This window comes from Sminthopsis crassicaudata, chromosome 2, assembly GCF_048593235.1.
Source record: "Sminthopsis crassicaudata isolate SCR6 chromosome 2, ASM4859323v1, whole genome shotgun sequence".
NCBI classification, from domain to species: Eukaryota; Metazoa; Chordata; class Mammalia; order Dasyuromorphia; family Dasyuridae; genus Sminthopsis; species Sminthopsis crassicaudata.
The window spans coordinates 122,508,630-122,531,824 of record NC_133618.1 but is presented as its reverse complement, the minus strand read 5'-3'; the positions used below and the strand labels follow the sequence as shown (position 1 = coordinate 122,531,824).

General features: G+C 37.4%; 1 protein-coding gene across 2 annotated transcripts in view; it reads left to right on the top strand.

Annotated features, from left to right (window-relative positions):
- ARHGAP25 (Rho GTPase activating protein 25) overlaps window positions 1–23,195 on the top strand; it is a 95,383-nt gene that overhangs the window by 32,654 nt on the left and 39,534 nt on the right. The window contains exons 1-2 of one of the 2 annotated variants that reach the window (XM_074287151.1): window positions 13,986–14,117; window positions 14,369–14,568. In XM_074287151.1, the coding sequence (XP_074143252.1) occupies window positions 14,386–14,568 (183 nt within the window). In that variant the 5' untranslated portion in view covers window positions 13,986–14,117; window positions 14,369–14,385. Of the gene's footprint in view, window positions 1–13,985; window positions 14,118–14,368; window positions 14,569–23,195 lie in introns of those variants that run through there. The other variant, XM_074287150.1, reaches the window with a different exon arrangement.

Sequence of the window (23,195 nt, the reverse complement as noted above, 5' to 3'; positions counted from 1 at the left end):
ATGAGCTCCCTCCTCCAGTGATAGAATTTCTTTTCCCTTCAAGGCAAAGCTCAAGGACCACCTCTATAGGAAAGAATCCTTCATTGCTTGTGCCTTTCTAAGGTTCCTTGTATTTCTCTTTTTTTTTGTAACATAAAAACATATTCTGAATATACCTAAATATATTCTTGTTGTCTCCCTCACTAGAATATAAGTTCCTTGAGAGTCGGGATTATTTACTTTTGTTTATTTGTATTCTCAGTGCCTAAGGACAGTGCCTAGCACAGTCACTTCTTAATATATACTTGCAGTTTGAATGACTGATGGATTGTTCTTGATTCTATCATTGTGTATTTGCAAATTTCATTGGTAAAAGCCAAATATTTAGTTAGAGAGTTTGGCATTTTTCTATTACTACACTACTCTCCTTACCTTGTCACTATTGGCTAGGATTCCTATTATTAAAACATAATTAATTTCTTTTAAAATTTCTTTTTATTTTTATTAATTTTACAATTATAATTTTTTTGACAGTACATATGCATGGGTAATTTTTTTACAAACATAATTAATTTTTTTTTCCTGAGGCTGGGGTTAAGTGACTTGCCCAGGGTAACACAGCTAGGAAGTGGTAAGTGTCTGAGATCAGATTTGAACTTGGGTCCTCCTGAATTCAGACTGGTGCTCTATCCACTGCATTACCTACTGCCCTCAACATAATTAATTTCTAATGAACCCTGAAATGTAACTCTCATAGAAAAGAAAATGCTACCATCTGTTTGAGAAAAGGTTAATTTTAGGTAAAATACCACAAATGGGAATGACTAGTATTCTATTCTCATAGCACTTACCTTCGTTGATCAGATAGCATGCTCAGGCAGGAGAAAAGAAGAGAGATAATAAATCTGTAAAGGAGCATGGATATGGGGGTGAGGGCATGGAGGTACATGTGATACTATATTTCTCTTATCTCATAGGAGTAAATACAAGATATGTAAGTAGAAGTCAGGGAAACAGTGTGGGTGATGGTTAGTATGTGTGAGATGATTTATGAGACGAATAAATCTTAGAAAATCTTTTTATTAAGACTAAATATGAGGGAAATTTACTCAATGACCTAAACTCTAGATTTCTATACAGACCTGGATAGGAAACTTATAAAACAAAACACCAAAACAAAAAACTGGGAAACCGCTGACAGTCATTCTTTTTTTTTTTTTTTTTTAAATAGTTTTTTATTGACAAGATATATGCATGGGTAATTTTACAGCATTGACAATTGCCAAGCCTTTTGTTCCAATTTTTCCCCTCCTCCCCACCCCCTTCCCCAGATGGCAGTTTGACCAATACATGTTACATATGTTAAAGCATAAATTAAATACAATATATGTATACATGACAGTCATTCTTTATTACAAAGTTGAACAATTAGCAAATAAATGGATTTATTCAGTTTGTGTATATTATGATGATTCTTCACTTTTAAAATATTTTATATATTTTTCCAAATTATATGTTAAAACAATTTTTAACTTTTAAAAATGTTTTGAGTTCTAAATTCTATCTGTTTCTTCTTTCCCCCCTCCTTGAGATGGTATGCAGATATAAGTTATATATTTGCAGTCATGTAAAAAAATAAGACTTGACTATAAGAAAAAAATGAAAGAAAGTTAAACAATAGCATGCTTCTCACTGTATTCAAACAAAATCAGTTTTTTCTCTAGAGGGGGATAATATGCTTTATCTTTAGTCTTTTGGGATTATCTTGGATCATTGCTTCTCTAAGAATAGCTAAGTTATTTATAAATCTTCATTGTATAACATTGCTATTACTGTGTACAATTTTTTTCCTGGTTATGCTCACTTCATTTTGCATCATCAATTTATGTAAATTTTACAGATTTTCCTGAACTCATCCTGCTTCTTATTTTTTACAGCACAATAATATTCAATCACAATTATAAATTACAGCTTATTTATCTATTCTTCAGGGGGCAGCTAGGTGGTGCAATGGAAAGAGCACCATCCTTGAATTCAGGAGGACCCGAGTTCAAATCTGGTCTCAGACACTTAACACTTCCTAGCTGTGTGACCCTGGGCAAGTCACTTAACTCCAGCCTCAAAAAAAAAAAAAAAAATATCCATTCTTCAGTTGATTGATCCTTTCTTCAGGCATTCCCTTCAACTGCTACCTCATTGTAAAAGTGACTTTGTAGAGATTTTTCAAAGAGCACCAACTGTTAGAACTGAACTGGGCGCTTGATGTCTAAATTTCAGCCAAAGGATTATTGCCAGTGGGTAGGATGGTAGGTGTTGAAATTTTTACTTTTATTTTTATTTGTTTTGTCACAGTACCTAAAAAATACTAAATAGCAAAGGTGGTTATAACATCTCTGTTATCACAAGTCCTTAAGATATTTAATTGATCAATTGCTGTGCTAACCTTGATGCTTTAATTGTGATTGGTGAAATTTGAAGGTGATCCATAATTCTTGGTATGAAATTGCAAGGATTATTATAATTAAGGGAAATTCAAACACTTATTCATTTACATATAATTTACTGTTATTTGTAACAGATCATTTCTTTATAGTTTTAGAATTGATGAAAGGTATGAAGAAGGTATGAAGTTTTTCATTGGCCACAGCAAAATAAGGCCTGAAAGACTATCTTCCAGTAAATTGTCTGGGTTAAGGTTAGGGATAAAATGAAGCCCTCACAAGCAGTCGAATAGTTCACAAAAGAAGTTTTCAGTATGTGCAAATTGACTTTTTCCCTTCCTGGACTTGGTTCCCACCCCCACCCAGATCTTGCTATGAAATTGATTCTGGTTAGCAGGGCAGGTAAGATGTGGGGCCTGTCCTCCAGGTGAGTGGGACTTTTTTATGCCTTAGGTGATCAAGGGATGGATCAAAGGAGGCAGGGGTCATTCAGATCCCAAGGAAAGCTTTGTTGATTTTTAGGCAAAATTAATCCTGATGGCTAGGAGGGAAGGAGAAGTCGACCTAACCCATTTTGGGGGAGGATGTTGGAAGGGAAAGTATGGGCCCTGTCCACATGTTGTAGGGAAACACAAGTAAATATTAGTCCTATCACAACCTAGTAAAACCTTAGCTGGTCCACACGTTCAATTTTGGGTTTAGAAAGCAATAAAACCATCTTGGACTCTAAAATATTCAACAAAATTGTTTATTTCATCTTGAAAAGCAGATACAACATTGATTCAGCTTAGTGCTGTTCTCTTCATTCGATGCATCTTTCACAGAGGCAGCCCCCCAATCAGAGAAGTATATTAAAGTGGTTCAACAGTGGCAATTCTGTCAGACCCAAAGAGCAGGCTTTTGAAATCTAAGCTAGGCAGGAAGGGATATCCGTGTTCCAGAGCAAGCAAGTCCTGAGAACAGCTTCCTTGTTCCTTTAAGGAGAAATCTCCCAGGCTACACAAAACAGGTGCCACTTCACACACACACACACACACACACACACACACACACACACACACACACTAACTAGGGGCAGTTAGGTGGTCCAGTGGGTAAATGCTGGGCCTGTAGTCAAGAAAACTGAGTTTAAAACTGACCATAGTCAGATAGTTCTATCTGTTATGGGACACTGGGCAAGTGATTTAACCTCTGTCTCATTTTATTCACCTGTAAAATAGGAATAATAATAGTACATACCTCTCAGGGTTATTGTGAGCCTCAAATAAAATAATTATAAAGCATTTAGCACAATGCCTACAGAAATATAAAACACCACAAAACCCCCACCCCAAACAACCCAACATCAAAATCATACAAAACTCCATAAAAAAGGTGACACTGGCTACAACTTTGATAATCCTTCCTGACCATTAATATTAAATAAGGTCTAAAATAGAACAAAAGTTATGTGTTTTTAAACACTATTTTCATGGCGGATGTCCTGCACAGAAGCCTGATGGAAGAAGGATTTCCTGTAGATGTTGAGGAGGTCCTCCAGATGTTTCTGTTGGCAGATGGCATGGTGCTGATTACATCAAGCCCCTGAATGATTGTAGAAACCTATTAAATGACATACATAATCACTCAAAAGTATATTCCACAGAGGAAAAAAAACAAATGAAGAATGAAGAATGTATATTATAAAAGTACATTATGTAGTTGTCCAGAATACCCAAGGAACTAGATTTTCAGTGTATGTACATATAAACACACAAACATATATACACAATGCATATATATATATATATATATATACACATACATACACACATATAAACATATGACAGAGAAGCATGTGGCCATATTCCCCCCCACATCATAGGAGTTAAATAGCCATATGCATAGTATACATACACATTTGTGCTTATATGCATGTGGGTACATATAGACATTCTCCCAATTGTGCCATATACCTGAGAGCCACAGCATATACTAGCTTCCAAAGCATTAAAACTGAAGGTAATGGATAAGTACCTGCTGAGCGCGAATTTAACCCTGCTGCAACATAAAACCACAAGGAATTTTGCAGAAGTGCAATAAAGGACCAGAGCTTTTGTATTCCTGGAGATAAAAGATGGGTCACTTATGGGGTGAGAGTGAGAAATAAGCAACCAACATTTCTCTTTAGAGGTCACTAGTGTCATAAATAAAACCAATTCACACTCAGCAATACCTGAGTTCAAATGTGATATATTATTATATATCAACTATGTATAATAAATTTTTATTAATCTGTTAGGACTTTTATCTGAGGGAGATGGGGAGCTCAAAATCAAATTGTGATTCCCAAGCTAGCCAGTTTTTTGTTTTCACAGATAAAATTGATGAATTATTACATTTCTACTTCATCATGAGGAAGAAAGTCTCTGAGGCAACTTAGAATAGGAAGCCGGGAAACGCTTAACATTCTGCAAGGTCCTTGTTATTACTATCAGCTTCCTGTTGTGTAGAGATAGGCAGAAAGGGCTGGTTAAATGTTGCAACGGATGTTGACACTTGGGACACACATGCACATGCACCAGAGACACTGAGTTCTATGTTCTTTAGGGAAACTGAGGATTACATTTTGGGAAAACCAGGATTTAAATATAAAAAGGAATGGAGGGGCCCTTCTGCTCTAGCATTTTCATTTAGAGATGTATAAATTATGTATTTATTCATTTCACACAAATAGTCAAGATATGAACTCGGGCTATCTCCAAACTTGGCTCTTTCTATTATATTTTTCCATCCTGCATATGGATGGTCTTAAAAGTTTATTGAGTTATAGTAGATCATCTGTAAGTGGAATTAAACTGTAGGATGTACAGAACCAGTCTCAGACTAATGGAGTCCTGGATTCAGGTCCTTCCTCTGACCCATACTGGCTGTGTGAATTTGGGCAGGTCACCTGGATCTGTTAGTGCTCCCAGGTGGCTCTCTAAGATTGTAAGCAAATAAGTTACAAATCTCTGCTGATATTATCAGTGCTTTTGTACTGGCTATGGATATCTAGAATGCTCTCTTGCCCCATCTTTGCTTCCTGGCATCTTCAAGGCAGCTCAAATCCCAAATTTTACAAGAGGTCTTTCCAAATCTTCCTCAACTGCTAGAGAATTTACTCTGCATATATTTTGTATGTTCCTAGTTTTTTCCAGATTATCTCTCTCTTATAATGTGATCCAGTTGAAGGCATGAACTACTTTTTTTTTTTTTTTGGAGGGGGGAAGAGTATTCCCAATGCTTACCAAACTATTCAGAACATAGTAAGCACTCAATAAATGCTCGTTAATTAATTGACTTGGAATTTTGTTACACTAATGAAACCATCATTTCTATTAAAAAAATAGACCAGACCCATAGTCTTTTTAAAAAAAATTTAATAATATTTTTTCCCAATTATATGTAAAATCAATTTTTAGTGTTCATTTAAAAAATTGACTTGCAAATTTTCTTTCCTCCCTAAGATGTTAAGCAATTTGGTATAGATAATATATATTCAATCACATGAAACATATTTCCATATTAGTCATGTTGTGAAGAAGTAACAGATCAAAGGGGAAAAAAATTAAGTGAAAAATAGCATGTCTTGATCTGCATTCAGAATCTACCAATTCTTTCTCTGGATATATATAGCACTTTTCATCATGAATCCTTTGGAATTCAGATTTATAGTCTTGAGGCCACATAAATTTTCTGAAATTTCTAAAGGGAAAGGGAGAAACACGTATTATCACCTTTTTGGGGATGCAAATTAATAATATGCTAATAGTATTGTTGGCCTCTTTTCTGCATTTGTAGATTTAATTTACCAATTAGAATTTATTAAGGACCTACTATGTGGCAGCACTGTGTGTTAGCTTTGGGTGATTCAAATATAACTGATTGAAATAATCCCCCTCACAAGGAGCTTTCTTTCCAGAGTGATGTGAATGGCTAGGGAAATGGATTGGGATTGTCTCAGCTCCTTATACATGTCTTCCTTTTTTAGAGAATTTTCCCTGGTGGGATGATAGAAAAAGATGGGCTCTCATAGCTATAACTTGGGCAAGATACATAACTGAAAACTCATAGTGTTGACATAATTTTTTCAAAGTCATAGAGATAGAAATTGGACCCATGTTTGGTGTAGAGAACTTCCAAGTACGGAAACTACCTCTCCAAATTCAGCTGACAGCTTCTCTACTTATAGTCTTATACACTCAAATATATTTTTTAATTTTATAATTATAATTTTTTTGACAGTATATATGCATGAGTAATTTTTTTATAACATTATCCCTTGTATTCATTTTTCCAAATTATCCCCTCCCTCCCTCTACTCCCTCCTCTAGATGACAGGCAATCCCATACATTTTATATGTGTTACACTCAAATATTGAGAGATTAGGGGATAATCTCTGCCGGATCACGCAGATAGTTTGTGTCAGAAGCAGGACTTGAATCTAGGTCTTCCTGGCTTTGAGACCTGTTTTCCACCTACTCCACCTGCAGTTTGTCAGGATTCAGACCCAAGACTTCTGAGTTCTTTGACCACATATCAAGACCTTTCCCCCGTATCGCTTTCTTTCCTCAGAGGAAATAGCTAAGTGTGCTTAGTTGATGAGGTCAGTAAGTAGAATTGTTAGCTGGGCCAGCCTTCTGGCCAACACTAAATAGGTATCAGCCCTCCGTGTTTGCTTCTTTCCACTCAGCCAATGTGTGAAATTGTATTTACAGGAAACAAAGCCATCCATTCGATGATCAGAGGATCACAGGACTTAGACTGTTGACATCATTTAATAGATCAAAAAACAGAGAGGAAAGTGAGCTGATCATAAGGACGCAAAGCTAAATAAATTGCAGTTATTTTAAATGGAATTTCTACAGCTATTTTAAAGTGCATTGCAAAAGTGGATATTCAGATCCTGTTCTGGACAAGTCACTTAACCCTGTTTACCTCAGTTTCCTCATCTATAAAGTGATCTGGAGAAGGAAATAGCGAATTAATCTAATATCTTTACCAAGAAAATCTGAAATGGGATCGTGAGGAATCTGAGACAACTGGACAAAAACATCTATTTTTTTATCCATCTCTCTCTGTCTCTCTATCCCTTCCTCCCTTTTCCTCTCCTTTTCTCTCACTTTCCTTCTCTTTCTCTCTCCCTCTGTTTTTTTTCCCTCTCTCTCTGATTCTGTCTCTTTGTCTGTTTCTCCCTAATGTACAAATAAGTAAGCACAGTTAGTCTTCCTGATTCCCTCAGGCCACATTAGCCTTTTTAGGTAGACTACATGTCAATATTAAGAGCTTAGGCTAGATGCTCTGTCAAGCATCATCTGCTTACCAAATATGGTTATTCCTCTTGGTCTATTCACACAGCCACTGTTTGTAGGGTTGAGGTTAAAGTACATCTTGTGTGGTTTTAATTAACTTATTTGTTTATTTGTTCTAGAACTTGATGATTGCCAGGTGCATTCTGGGTGGAAAAAGTAGCATCATGTTGTTTGTGCAGGATACTGAGGGAAGAGAAGTGGTGATATTGAGATACAGGTGTCATTTTTTTTAGTCTATGATGTAAGCAGATGAAGGATGAGGGAACCTTCCTTACAACTCCAGCCCATAATGATTGGTATCTTTTTCATTGAGACCACATAGACTTTTTTGCCTAAAGCAGGAACTCTTAACCTTTTTTCATGGACAGTCAGTCTGATAAAGCCAATGGACCCTTCTCAGAATAGTATTTTTAAATGCATAAAATATTTAGGATTACAAAGAAAACCAACAATATTGAAATATACATATATGTGTATATATATCCCATCCATATTCATAAACACAGATGATTAGACTCTCTGGAGTCTATAGACCTAAAGATTAACAACCCTTAGTTTAATCACCCTTGGACATGAGGCAGCTGGTGGATAGAGTGCTGTTCCTAGAAAGCCTGAGTTCAAATCCAGCCTCAGACACTTTATTAGCTGTATGAAAATGGGCCAGGCACGTAACCTTTGTTTGACTTAGTTTCCTCAACCACAAAATGGAGATAATAATATCTTCCTCAAAGGGTTGTTTTGAGAATTAAATGAGATATTTGCTTCAAGAAACCACTTAGAATAGTGCCTAGCTCATCCTTTATAGCATTCATTGGAATATTAGCATCGTAACGTAGTAATGAAAGTATGTTCCCCCCATTAATGATATGTTCTAAAGAAATAATGAAAATATTCTAAATGGATTTTATTATTTTTCTAGCTTTATAAATTTTTTTTGGTAATTTTGTATGTTAAATATTGTTTTAACATGGATTGGAGGGAAAATAAAATCTTATTTAAAAAACAAGGAAAATTCCATTTTGCCTAAGGGAATGAAAGATGCTTATTGTAGATTGTGATGTGCAATTGGATGGATAGCCCACAGAACTGGTCATCAGTACATATACCTTGGGCAGATCCTGTTAATGAACAGTGAACTGGGCTCAGAATGGAGCAGGAGGCTGGATTGCCTTTAAGATCTACACACAGCTTTTAATGACCCAAGCTCCTTTTGAAAATAAAAAATTATCATAATACTAAGATTTTTCCGTTGATGTTGTATCATTCTAAGTCATGGAATTGCCTAGCCTCCAAAGACCTAAAGTTGACAATGATCTAAAGATTAATGGAGTGGAGTGTGGTGGGTGTGAGCCCGCTGCAATAGATTACAAATGAGGAATTATATTGGAGAAGTGATGCAGAAGATACCATGAGAGAAACATATGACTGAAAAAACAGACAGGGACTAGTCATATAGTGAGAGTGAGAAATAGTTAATGAATAGCCTTTCTGCTCAATTGTAACCCTGCAGTGCGATGACAGTGCATCCTCAGCAAGCTGGCTGGACCCCCCTCCCCAGGTGAATCCTGGGATTTATAGCTCAACTGAGGCTTAGATTTCACCTAATACAACTGCTTCATTTTGCAAATAAGGAAAATGAGATCCAGAGAACTTGTTGCTTGTCCAAGATCATATCAATAATAAATGAAACCTAGTCCCCTTGGTTCCAAATTTGGCACTCTTTCTAGGGATGGAGTAGATTCCCAGGTTAGGGGGATTCTGTATGTTTGTGGTACAGTGGATGGAGTGCCAGGTATGGAGTTGGAAAGACCTGAGGTGAAATTCTGGCCTCAGACACTTACAGTTGTGTGAATCTGAGCAAGTCACTTAACTCTGCTTGCTTCAGTTTCCTCATCTGTAAAATGATTTGGAGGAGGAAAAACTGCAAACCACTTCAGTATCTTTGCCAAAACCCCAAAATGGAGTCATGATGTGACTGTATGAACAACATGCTTGTTCTCCAGATACTTGGGTACATCCCCCTATAAATCTTCCCTCTTTTGGGTTAACCATTTCCAATTCCTTAAAGAGAGACTCAGAAAAAGTAGTTGTGGACTTAAACTGATTATATGTGAATAGAATAGGGGGATGTGAGAGTGGAAGGAAGAGAAAGAGGGGAAATCCCTCCAATGCTGATTTCTCAAGTGGTGACAGGGAAAGTTAACAAAGGTGGTGGTGACTGGCAGCTCAGCCAAATCAGCTTTCTTTTTGATGGCCGCCTAATTGGGGTGGGGGCCGCCATTTTATCATATGTGTAATTAGCAGTTGCTGAGTGGTTTCATGGTCTATGACTAGTCCCCCTTCCTCATCTTTAGGATTTGACTCATCTGTCTACGCAGAATTTCTCCCTGCAGTGTGCATGTATTATCGAATGTACATCTGGGAGGCACCTTGGAAATCATTTAGCCTGTCCTCTTAATTTTATAGAAAAGGAAACTGAATCTCAGAGAGGAGAAGTGATTCATCCAGCATTACGTAGCTAGTAAGGGGCATGTTTGGGAGGCACCAAGTGCTATGGATTTGGGTTTAAATTCATCTCTTTTACTAACTTACGGCATAACTCTGGCCAGTCAACCTGCCTTTTTGGGTCTCATTTTCCCCATCTATAGAACAAAAGCGTTGAACTAGATAACTCTGGGCTTCCTTCTAGTTCTAGATCCTGTGAGTTGAACTCAGCATTTCCTAGTACAGAATACCCTCTTTTCCCTAAACTACACCATTATGGCCTCCTCTTATGATTCTGCCTCTCCTTTGGTCCATAGTGCCCAGCCCACAACCCAGGGAAGGCCTATTGACCACATGAAGGATTGGGCAAGGGTGTGTTTACCTCTCTACTCTGCATGTTATCGGTCTAATTTAAACTTCCAAAGGGCAGGAAATATGCCAGGATCTGTACAATGATTGGCACTGGATCAAAGTTTATCACTATGTCTGTTTTTGTTTTCAGGGGAAAAAAAAACCTATTACTAACAATGACATATGTTCCTATGAGCTTGCTCTTATAAGTCAATGGGGACGACCTTGAAGCAGAAAATTTGCCAAATGAAACTAAAAGGGAAAAAATTAACAAAACAAAGTACATAAATGAAACCCAGAAGCTTATTGGAGTCTAGCTTCTATCATCTTAGTAGAGTCTAGAGTCATTCATTCCTGAAGGAATTCCAGTTTTATAAAGGTCAGGGCCATTGTTTTCTTGTCTTCAGTCATAGGATCATAGGTTGTAAGGAACCTTAGCCATCATCCAGTCCAATCTCCCCATTTTACAGATGAGGAAACTGAGGATCAAAGAGGGAAGTGATTCCCTAAACCCATAGTTGGTCCATGACAAAGCCTGGGACTAGAATCCAGGCCTTGTAACACCTGGCTAAACTCTGACTTCATCGTCGATACTGATTACTGACAAAAGCCTGTGAGTTCCCAGTCGCTCTCGGTCACACCATGACCTTGATCTCACCAATTCTTTTACTGAATTTTATTGAAAAGCAGTCCTATGAGAGGGTTTGGTACACTGAGGGCCACCCATGACAACTCTGGTTCTGAGCCTCTCATATTTCTTTCCCTTTCACATCCTGTCCTAGTAGGGAAGGGGAATTGTTGGGAATCATTTAAAACGATGAATTGTGAAGTCTTCTGCTCAGTATAAAGTGTTCCAGACATTGAAACTACAAGCACAAATATAACATGCACAGTGCTTAGACACTGAAGACAAAAATTTAGGTAAGACTCAATCCCTATTTTCATAATATTAATAGCTCACACTTAAAGTATTTTGGGGCAAGTGGGTGGCTTAGTGGATAGAGCACAGGGCCTGATCTGAGTTCAAATTTGGCCTCAAATACTGACCACTATGTGACTTTGGGCAAGTGACTTAACTTTGCTTGCCTCAGTTTCCTCATCTGTAAAATGAACTGGAGAAGGAAATGTCAAATCTTTGACAAGAGAACCTCAAATGCAATCATGGAATCTGAAAATACTCAACAGCAAAAACTTGTGTGTGTGCTTTTTTTTAATCCTTTAGTAGGAAGATGGCACCAACACAGATAACTTATATTGAATAATGTTATGTGATAAATATGTTAAAGAGGTAAAAAAAACCAAAATGCTAAGTGAAGTCCAGAAGGGAAGACTTACTGACCAGAAGGGGAACCTGAGATATGTCCAGTACATAGTAGGCTCCTAATAAATACTTATTGAAACTGAGAAAACATTTTTACATTTAAGGGTTCTGACAAAGGCCTTGTTTCTAAAATATATGAAGAATTGATTCAAATTTATAAGATTTCAAATCATTCTCCAGTTGATAAATGGTCAAAGGATATGAACAGAGAATTTTCAGATGAAGAGATTGAAATCATTTCTAGTCATATGAAAACATGCTCTAAATCACTATTGATCAGAGAAATACAAATTAAGACAACTCTGAGGTACCATTACACACCTTAAATTGGTTAAGAAGACAGGAAAAGATAATGACAAATGTTGGAGGGGATGTGGGAAAACTGGGACACTGATACATTGTTGGTGGAGTTGTGAACAGATCCAACCATTCTGGAGAGCAATTTGGAACTGTGCCCAAAGGGTTATAAAACTGTGCATACCCTTTGACCCAGCAGTGTTACTATCCCAAAGAAATCCTAAAGAAGGGAAAGGGACCTGTATGTGCAAGAATGTTTGTGGCAGCCCTCTTTGTAGTGGCCAGAAACTGGAAACTGAGAGGATGTCCATCAATTGGAGAATGGCTGAATAAATTGTGGTATATGAATGTTATGGAATATTATTGTTCTGTAAGAAATGACCAGCGGGATGAATACAGAGAGGCCTGGAGAGACTTACATGAACTGATGCTGAGTGAAATGAGCAGGACCAGGAGATCATTCTACACAGCAACAACAATACTATACGACGATCAATTCTGATGGACATGGCTTTTCAACAATGAGATAATTCAGGCTACTTCCAATAATCTTGTGATGAAGAGAGCCATCCACACCCAGAGAGAGGACTATGGGAACTGAGGGTGGACCACAACATAGCATTCTCACCCTTTTTGTTGTGATTTGCTTGAATTTTATTTTGTTTCTCATTTTTTCCTTTTTGACCTGATTTTTCTTGTGCAGTAAGATAATTGTATAAATCTGTATCCCTATATTGGATTTAACATATATTTTTACCATGATTAACACATATTGGATTGCTTGCCATCTAGAGGAGGGGTCAGGGAGAAAGGAGGAAACATTTGAACACAAAGTTTTGTAAGGGTCAATGTTGAAAAACTGTCCTTGCATACGTTTTGAAAATAAAAACCAATAAAAATAAAAAAAAATTAAAACAAATAAAAAAATACTTATTGATCAGTTGACTGAAGGAGGGATAGGAATTCCAAAATTGAAAAGTTAGGAGTCCTTCTCAGGCATAGGGAGCAATGTGTAGGATATAGGCAGGGATAGTGAACAGTCTAGTTTGGTCGGAGTATGGAGTGCACGGAGGGGAGTACCACGAAATAAGATCAGGGGCGGTTAGAGGGCACAGTGGAAAGAAAATTGGCCCCAGAATCAGGAGGATCTGAGTTCAAGTCCAACCTCAGAAAGTTTATACTTACAAGCTGTGGACTCTGAGCAAGTTACTTAACCCTGATTGCCTTGTAAAATAAATACGTTAAAAAATGAAAGACAAAACAAAACAAAACAAAACAAAACAAAAGCAAAAATAAACACAGATTATAAAACAGGGGCAGAGAGCAGATGGAATGCCTGGCAGAAGTGTTGAAATTTTCCAAGATTTTTGATCTCTGCATGAGAAAGAACACTCCAGCAGGGGTGTGAAACACAGGTGGGAGGAGGGTGACCTCTTGGAATGGGAAGCCTGTCAGTAGGCAACTATATAGGTGTGCACATGGGTGCCCTCCCCCATCACTCAAGCAGCCCTGGGCCACGTCCTTAGGGGCACTTTTCAAGGCCAGTTCAGGAGTCACACAGTTTCCTTGCATTAGATTTTCTGGGCCGCAGCCAAGCATTGCTGAATGGGTTCTCATGCTGGGGAAAGGTTCTGGGGTGATGGCGAGGTTAGAGCCCCTTGTTCCTCTGTGGAGCTGCTGGATCTGGACGGAAGCCAGGGCTACTTCCAGCTGCCTCCCCAGCTGCTGCGTGGGGGCTCACCCCCAGCAAAGTTTTAGGTTTTTTTTTTCTCTTGTCAGATATTCACTCCCACGCAGGAAAAAGGAAGCATCTTTTGTCAAATGCTGTGGCCACTTCCTTTTCAAAAGCCTCCAGCCAGCCTTGCACTCTGCAGACCAACCCGGCTGTGATCGGTTCTCTAGGACCCGAGGTGGTTTTTTGTTTTTAAGCTGTAGCCTTGGATCTACTACTTCTTTATCTCTGTGCCTCCTGATCCCCCTCCTCCTCCCCCGGGCCTGAGCCCAGTTAGCCCTCGGCACACCTCCGACCTGATCCAGATCGGGGTCCAAGGAGGCTGGCCAGACCGCCCGGCCTTCCTCCCTCCCTGCTCCTGCCCTGTGGGCCCTGAGTATTGTTTCTCCGTGTCCTTCTCTCAGACCGCCTCCCTGTTGCTCTCTTTAGCTCGGTCAAGGAGTGTAATGACTGGCGAGCAGATGGCCTCCTTCCATCAGCCATCACCCCCCAGTGCCCTGGAGCGGCCCCTGAAGATCGGCTGGCTGAAGAAGCAGCGGTCCATAGTGAAGAACTGGCAGCAGAGATACTTCGTGTTAAAAGGCCAGCAGCTGTTCTACTACAAGGAGGAGGAGGATGCTAAGCCTCAGGTATGATCCTGGGGTTCAGCAGGGAGACAGGGGAGGAAGGCTGTGTAGGCACCTCCACTGGGGACCTAGTGCGGCATGGAGGCTCTTACACGCAGGCCCAAAATCCTTCCCCATTCCCATTTCCCAGATCTGTAAACTGAAGTACCAAGAGGGAAAGTGACTTATGCCATGAAGGGAAAGGAAGCATTTTATGAAGCACCTACTGTGTGCCAGGTACTGTCTCACCTCAGTATTTTAATCTCACTTGTTCCTCACCACAACCTTATGAGGTAGAGCCTTATTCTCATTTTATAAGCATAGTGAACTTTAAAAAATACATAGAGAGGCTTTCCTTTGTAATGTGTATTTTATTTTGTGTCTTTAAAACACCTTCTGAGAAAGGATCCATAGGCTCCACCATAGCTATAACAGGGTCCATAATACAAAAAGGACTAAGTACCCCAAATCCAGTTTAATTCCCTTATTTTATAGAGAAAGAAATAGACTCACTGAGGGGGAGGCCTAAAATCACAAGGATAGTAATAGGAATGGGATTAAAACCAAATCTTCATGACTTCAGCCTACTTATCTTTCTAACTCCCACATTGTTAGCTGGTGGATGTGGGTGGGAGGAGTTTAGATTTTTTTTAAGGTTTTTAGGTTTTGATCCTTGATCTTTGACCATACCTACATTTGCTCCACACCTTTTAGCAGCCCCTTTACTTCTCACAGGTTCTACTGAACTCCAAAATGTGGGGTCCTATTAATTAGATAGAGATTCTTAATTTACCTGCTAATGCTGGTCAAGGTGAATCCATGGACGAGGAAGAGAGAACTAAATAGAGCAACCAGACTTGGTAATTAACAGGAACCTAGAAAAGCCTGAGAATGGAGAGAAAGAGAGGAAGAAAGAAAAAAAAAAAAAGCTAATTTTAGAAAGAGGATAGTTCTCTTAAAACCCAGATAGAGGAACTGAAAGTGAGTCTCTTTACCCACATGCCCAAGCCATTTTGAAGTTGCCTAGTTAAAAAAAATAATGACTTCTGGAGTTGCACCAGCCTGGGAGGGAAGGGCAAGAGAAATTCAGGCCTCAGTATTGACTTGTGAAGAGGCCGGGATGTAGATCTGGGCTTAGCCATACAACCCAACTCTCCCCACTTGCTTAACCTGTTGTTTTGAGGGTGTGGAGTGAAAAAAGTGTTGGACATAGAGACAGGAGAACTGCATTTGATTCATTTTCTGTAGGCCTCAGTCCCCTCATCTATATAGTGGGGATAATAATATTCTTAATACCCTCTTTAGATTTATTGTGCTTTGTAAATCCCAAGGAACTAATAGAAATGGTAGCTATCCTTTTTATTGCTGGTCTTCCCTGTCTCTGTGAAGAACCTGGATGATGTCTAAGAAAGGGTGTAAACCATTCTCCAGTTTGGAGAATTCCCCACTGAGGCTACTTGGGAATATAGAAGTCCTCATGGAAATGGGTCTGAGTGGGAGAGGTCAGTTCTTTTAGGGGATTTTCTTATAAGGGATAACAAGGAACCTCTTAGCAGAGGACCAGAAACTGACTTGTAAGCAAATATTCCAGGTGGGAAAGGGAATATTATAATAATGAATTAGTTAATTAATTTGAAAAGCTTTTATGGTGCTATGTTCAAGGTTCTCATTTGTTTAACCCATTAGCTGAAAATATTTTAGGGTATTAGCCTTTTTTTTTGTTTTTTAATAGGATATTCTTGAATTGGGTCTTAATGCACAAATTTGCAACCAGAATTTCAGGCAGATTGAGATGCAGTGGAGGAGGTAGTTTTGTACAAGATTGGTTCCGCTTAGTTCCTAGGGCAATGTTACATAAGCAGTCCCTAGATCACCTCCTTGTCCTTCTGGTTAGTCTATACCATCTGTTTCAGCACCTATAATGGGAGCAGTAATCACAAAAGTCAGGAGTCAGCCAAACTGATGCTCTAGTTGGAGTAGCATGGGGTTTCCCAAGTGTAAAATCCTCCTTGCCTGTCTGAATTGACTTTCTCAAAAGGAGAGGAGAGGGACTAGGAAATATTGTAGAGGGAATTTCCTGCATGGTTAAAGGTTGGAGTAGACAGATGACTCTTCAAGTCCCTTCCAACACTGAGATTCGTGATTTTATGAAAAAGAGAGGAGAGAGAGTGAGGGAGAAATGAAGGGAATGAATCAATAGCTCCGTCATTGTGTCTCCTGGGTTCGAACTAACTCACTTTGCTTTTCACCTCCTTGTTTCTCTATTATTAAAAATACAGGGCTAAAGTCACATTCATAAATGCTCAATTGATTAAATAATTCATTTAGAATTTTTGGCTAGGAAAATACTTGATAGTGAAAGTGAAAAATCATAGATTTATAGAAAGAAGCATTTATAATTGAAAGGGACCTTAGAGATTAAATCATTCAAAATCTCTGTTTTAGAGACAATAGATTGAAGACCACACAATTCTTTACATAAAAATAGTGTTTGTCTTAAAGAAAAATATGTGAAACAGGTAGAGTAAATATTATCTGCATTTTAACCTTACTAAGATAGAGATCTGGTCTTTCCACTCAAAATCCCAGGATCTGAATGGAGTCTTAGGTGTCATTTAGCCCAACTAACATCTTCTTCCAAATCCCCTCTTCAAAATAACAAATAATAATAACAATTAACATTTGCAAAATGTACTAAGTTGCTTGAAGACTTGTAGGGAGGGGAAACTCTTTTTCTGAAGGCAGACCAATCTACTTTTGGTTAACAGTCTTCATGATCAAATGTCTGTCTTACATCTAACCCAAGGTTACCTCTTGGCAACTTCTCCCTGTTGCTACTGGCTTTGCCCTCTGTAGTCAAGCAGAACGGATTCATTTCCTCTTCTACTTCAGAGTCCTTCAAATACCTGGCCACAGCCAACCCGTGCCTTCCAAGTTTTCTCTTCTCTGGGCTAACCATCTCAATTTTCTTCAAGTTCTCTCCACATGGCACAAACTTGAGGCTCTTCACAATTCTGGTTGCTTTCTGGATGTTCACCAGTTTACAAATGGCTTTTCTAAAATACAGTGTAGTCCTAAATAGGCTATTCCAGATAGGTTTTGAGAAATTACTGCAGTTTAGTTACACAATAGCTACTATATTGTTGACTTATTTTAACTTGCTGTCTACTAAACTCCTCAGATCTTTTGCAGATCTTGCCATATATTCCATCTTATTCTTGGGAAGCTGATTATTTGAATCCAAATATATAACTTTGCAGTGGCCTCTATCAAATTTCCAATACCTTGGTCTTTTTGGATCTTGACTCTGTATGTCAATGATCCTTCCCATTTTTACAGCTTTATTCAACACAAATTTGATAATATTAATAATGGTTAGCATTTATGTAGTGCTTTAAGATTTAAAAAAATTCTACATTTAACATTTCATTTGGTCTTCACAATAACCATGGGAGTTGATAACAATGATAACATTTCATATTATTATTATAATTTATAAATATGGCTGGCACTGTGCTAAATGCCTTATAAATATTATCTTATTTAATCTTCACAGTGCTTCTGGGAGTTGTAATAATGATGATAATGATGGCTAGCATTTATTTAGTACCACTATGGCAGGCACTATGCTAATCACTTTACAAGTTGCCTCAGTTTCCTATTTGTAAAATGAGCTGGAGAAGGAAATGAAAAATCCTCTAGTATCTTTGTGAGAAAATTCTAAATGGGATCCAATAGTCACAACTGAAATGATTGAACAACAATAGCACAAAAACTTGAACTCAAGTCCATTATACAGCTAGCTGCCTCAAAGTTTTAATAAGAATTCCATCTATGCCTTTATTCAAGTCATTGACCGCTAAGAGGCAGACAGGATTTGATTTGGAGTTAGGAAGACTGGCCTTCAGATACTCCTTCATATTTTTATTATTATTCATTTTGTCAGGAGTGAATGATTAGGAAAATATCATTTATTAATTGATTACTATGTATGCTAAGTACTGGGAATAAAAGAAAAGTGAGAAAGTCCTTTACCTCAAAAAATCCTCCTGTGCTAGTTGGAGATAGCATACTTGAGAGGGTTCAGGAGCAGGGATGATAGGAAGACCTCTTGTTCCTTAGGGGTCAGTAGCAGAGCAGAAGAGTATATCTGACTACATTATTATAGGACTATATTATGCTTTTGTATCCATCTGTTAACTCCTCTGCCCTTCCATCTTCTCTACATATTATTTAAAAATTTTAAGTTGATTATCAAGTTTCATGTGTAGCCACACAGCCATTTTAAACAATTATATCTATTTTTCTTTGTACCTTCATAACTTTATTTTTGAGAGTTTTTCATTTTCCTTCCACTGACTTCTCCTGTAGAATTTTGGCCTATAGGATCCTATCTATACTTCTCCTGAACTCTTTGAAATCTGTTCCTTTAAAATCTGTGATGCAGGTCAAGCTATGCAAAGTTTTTTTTCCCTGTTCCCAAATCTGCTGTTGAAAAGTTTTCTGTTCCTTCTTATTGCTTGTAGGATAGAATATAAATGTCACCCGGAAAATAAGCCCTTTATCATTTGGCTACAACCAACTTTTTTAGACATTTCAGATTACTTCCCTTTATCCATTCTTTGTTTCATCCAAATTGGATTATTCATTCCCCCCAAATTTGGCATTATATCTCTCATCTCAGGGCTGCCTACCATGCCTGGAATATACTATCTCCTGTAAGAGTTTCTTAGAACTCAACTTCTTTTTAAAAAAATTATTTTATTTTTTTCTGGCTATACATGTATGTTAACTTTTTAAAAATATATTTCTTTATGAATTGTGTTGGGAGAGAAAATCAGAACAAAAGGGAAAAGTCATGGGAGAGGAAAAAAAGGCAGAAAAAAGAAGTGAACATAACATGTGTTGATTTAATTCAATCTCTATCATTCTTTTTCTGGATGCAGATGGCATTTTCTATCCAAAGTTTACTGGGATTGTTTTGGACCACTAAACCACTGAGAAGAACCAAGTCTTTCATAGTTGAATATCACACAATCTTGCTGTTGTGTGCAATGTCTTCCTGGTTCTGCTTGTTTCACTCAGCATCAGTTCATGTAAATCTTTCCAGGTCTTTCTAAAATCAGTTCATCATTTTTTACAGAACAATAATATTCCATTCCTTTATATACCACAACTTGCTCAGCCATTCCCCAGTTGATCTTTTCATCATCTACTCATCTATTCATCATCTACTCATCTATTCATTTTCTAGTTCTTTTCCACCACTAAAAAACCTGTTACAAACATTTTTACATGTGGGTCCTTTTCCCTCCTTTATGATTTTCTTGAGATACACACTAAGAAGTGGCAATACTGGTCAAAGGACATGCACAATTTTATTGCCCTTTGGGCATAAGAACTCTAAACTTCTTCCAAGGTCCACATGTTATAGAATACTTTCCTGATTTTCCATATTTTTGTCTCCTCGAATTTCATCTTACTATTTACACGTGTCCATATTGTATTACCCAGTAGGGCATAAACTTCTTGAGGGCAAAAATGGTTTTATTTTTGTCTCTCTAATTCCAGAACCTAACATGGTGCCTTGTACATGGTGAGTTCTTAAGATATGTTGGATTATGTTTCTTAAGACAAGAAAACTGATGCTCAGAAATATTAAATGACTTACCCAATGTCATGTAGCTAGTTCTGGCAGAGTCCAGAGTCCAGTTCCAGCTCATGTGATCCCAAGTTCATAATTCTTTGAGCTAGAAGTCTGATGAGATGAACTTTAACCATAGACAAGACCCACGGTTAAATAGCTCATTAGTGATGCTGCTTAGAGTTTCTTTCCTAGCGTTTAAAAGTTTTTAGGTATAATTTTTTTCTCTCTCTCTATTACTGTCAGGCACAATGGCCATTAGAAAATAAAAATAAAAATATTAATGAATTAGGATTTGGTTGCTATTTCTAGTGTAAAGATGAATTATGTGTTTCTTTGATGAATCTGTGATGATACCTGTGTGGGGACCATCTCTACAAAGATACAGATTGTAACCCATACATGCTTCCTCATCTCATTTTATATATGTCTTTCTATACATTTTTCTTAGGGATTTAACCAACATATTGAAGGACTTCCTCCAGATCTTTTAATATTTGGAGCAACCTGGTTGTTTGTTGGTTTAAGTAAAAACCCTCTGTTATAATGATGCCATTGATTTAATGTACATTCCTCCTGGGAAATGTAGAACATATGAAGTTGAAACAGACTTTGCAACATATCATTTATCTACTGGTATGGATGACCTATTTTAATGAAGGTAGAAAATGTTATTTCAAGTAAACCTTTCCCCCACATTTAAAACTTTGGTAAAGAAGTACAAATAAGAGTCTAATTACCAAAGGTGCAAATTGTTCTTTTGTGGTTACAGATAATAGCAGACAAGGAAGCATCACACAGGAGAATTCTACTTGGGAATCAGACTTGGTTTAAATTTAGTCATTGTTGCCTTTTTTTCTTAGGAATATAACATATCCCCTCAGAGTCTCTGTTTTCTCACCTGCAAAATAAGAAGCTTGAGTTCTTTTCTGGCTCTTTAGCTATGATTTTGTGATCTCTAAGGGATTTTCTAGCTGAAGATCCCATGATCCTTAATTGGGGCATTTAGGTTTTAACCATATCATTGTTTGTAAAATAAGCTTAATCATTAATAAGGGATTAAAGATATGTCTCTTCATCTACTCATCCTTATTTAATATTAAAAATTAATTAATAAATAGTAATTAGTAAATTATTTAGTGTTATTAAGAAAGAATTGTTTTATAACTTTTATGAAAAAGTTAATTGAGTAAAACACATATGGTCCTAATAATGGTCCTTTAATAACACCAGGGACAGAGACTTTTTTTATTAATAGGAAAAGTGACATTGAATTGATTTAGATTAACTTCATGGCCTTTAGTTTCTAAAAAAATTGACCCATACAGTCTCTACAGGTATGTTTGTCTTTTTAGAGTTCTGGATTATGTGACACTCTTTCATCTCTTCAAGTTCCCTAAATTGTCACTCCACCTTATCTATTGTCTCATTTCTGGTTATCTTCCCCATTGCTGAAAAGCCTTCAGATGTTCCAACTATCCTAACAATCTGTCTTCTTATGTTTCTCCCCACTTTAGCAGACAAACTCACAGGAGGAAAAAATCACCCAAACAACAAAACAGTCAATAGTAAAATATTCTTATTGTCTCACCTCCCACTCACTTTTCAACTCCTTGTAATTTGGCTTTGATAGAATCACTAGACTGAAACTGCTTTCTCCTAAGTCACCGATGACGTCTTTATTGATGGATCCAGTGGCTTTTAAATTTTTTTTTTTTTTTTTTTTTTAGCTATCATCCTTATTGGTTTCTGAGCTTTTGACTGATAATTATCTCATCTCTACCCTGACATTTCTGCATATTGACATGAGCCTGGGTTTTCATGAGAATGCTCTGTTAAGTCTCTGAAGAGAACATTCATTAATGAATCTTTCAATCTCTTTCAATCTCTCCTCTCTCCGAATCTCTCTCTCTCTCAATCTCCCTCTCCCCCTTTCTATCTTGTCTGTCTGTCTGTCTCTTTTTCTCTGTCTGTCTGTCTGTCTCTGTCTCTCTCTGTTTCTCTGTCTATCTCTCTCTCTGTTTCTCTCCCTTCTCTGTCTCTCTCTTTCTTCCCTGTCTCCATGTCCCTTTCTCTGTGTCTCTATGTATGCCTCTTTATATTCGTCTCTCTCTCTTTCCTTCATATCTTTCTTTTTCTTTTCTTCTTTTTCCTCTCCTCCTCTTCCTTTTTTCTTCTCTCTGTCTTTCTCTAATTGATTGATCTTTATCAGTCTCTTTTGGGACTTCTATCTTGGTCCCTCTTCTCTTTTCTTTCTACATTCTTAGTGATCTTATCAGCCATATTGAGTTCTATTATGTAGATGACTTTCAACTCTACATACTCAACAGACATCAGTTCCTTAAGCTCTAGTCCTTAATTTCCAATTATCTGCTAGACATCTCTTCCTGAAGATCTCATGGTATCTCAAGCTCAGTATATCCAAAACAAAAATCATTCCCTTTCTCCATAAACCCACTCTCTTTCCTAATCTCTTTATGCCCTTCCAGTCATCTAGATTCACTATCTTGTTATCATCTTTTTTCTTCAACTTTTCTCATTTCCTATTTAAAATTTATTTTCAACTCTTATCAATTTTTATCTTTACAACATCTCTTATGTTTTTTCCAGTTTCTCTGGTTATATTTCAACCCTCCTACTCCAAGGCCCCATGACTTCTCATTTAGATCTTTGTAAGAATCTCCTTATTGAACTCTGTGATTCCAGCTTCTCTCTTTTCCAATCCATCCTTCACACAACTGCTAGTATATGATTATTAAAGTATAAATCTGACAACTTTGTCTCCTTCTGAAGTAAGTTCCACTATCACCTCTAGAATCAAATCTAAATTTCTTTGGCATTTAAATTCTTCACAATCTGCCTCCAACCTACTTTTCTAAGGTTAGTATACATTTCAGCCTATTTTCATCGTATACTCGCTCATCACAATTTTCACTTATTATGTTGTATCCAAACTCTTTTACTCATTTCCTTCTATGGATGATTCTCCATTTCTTACCTCCAGGCT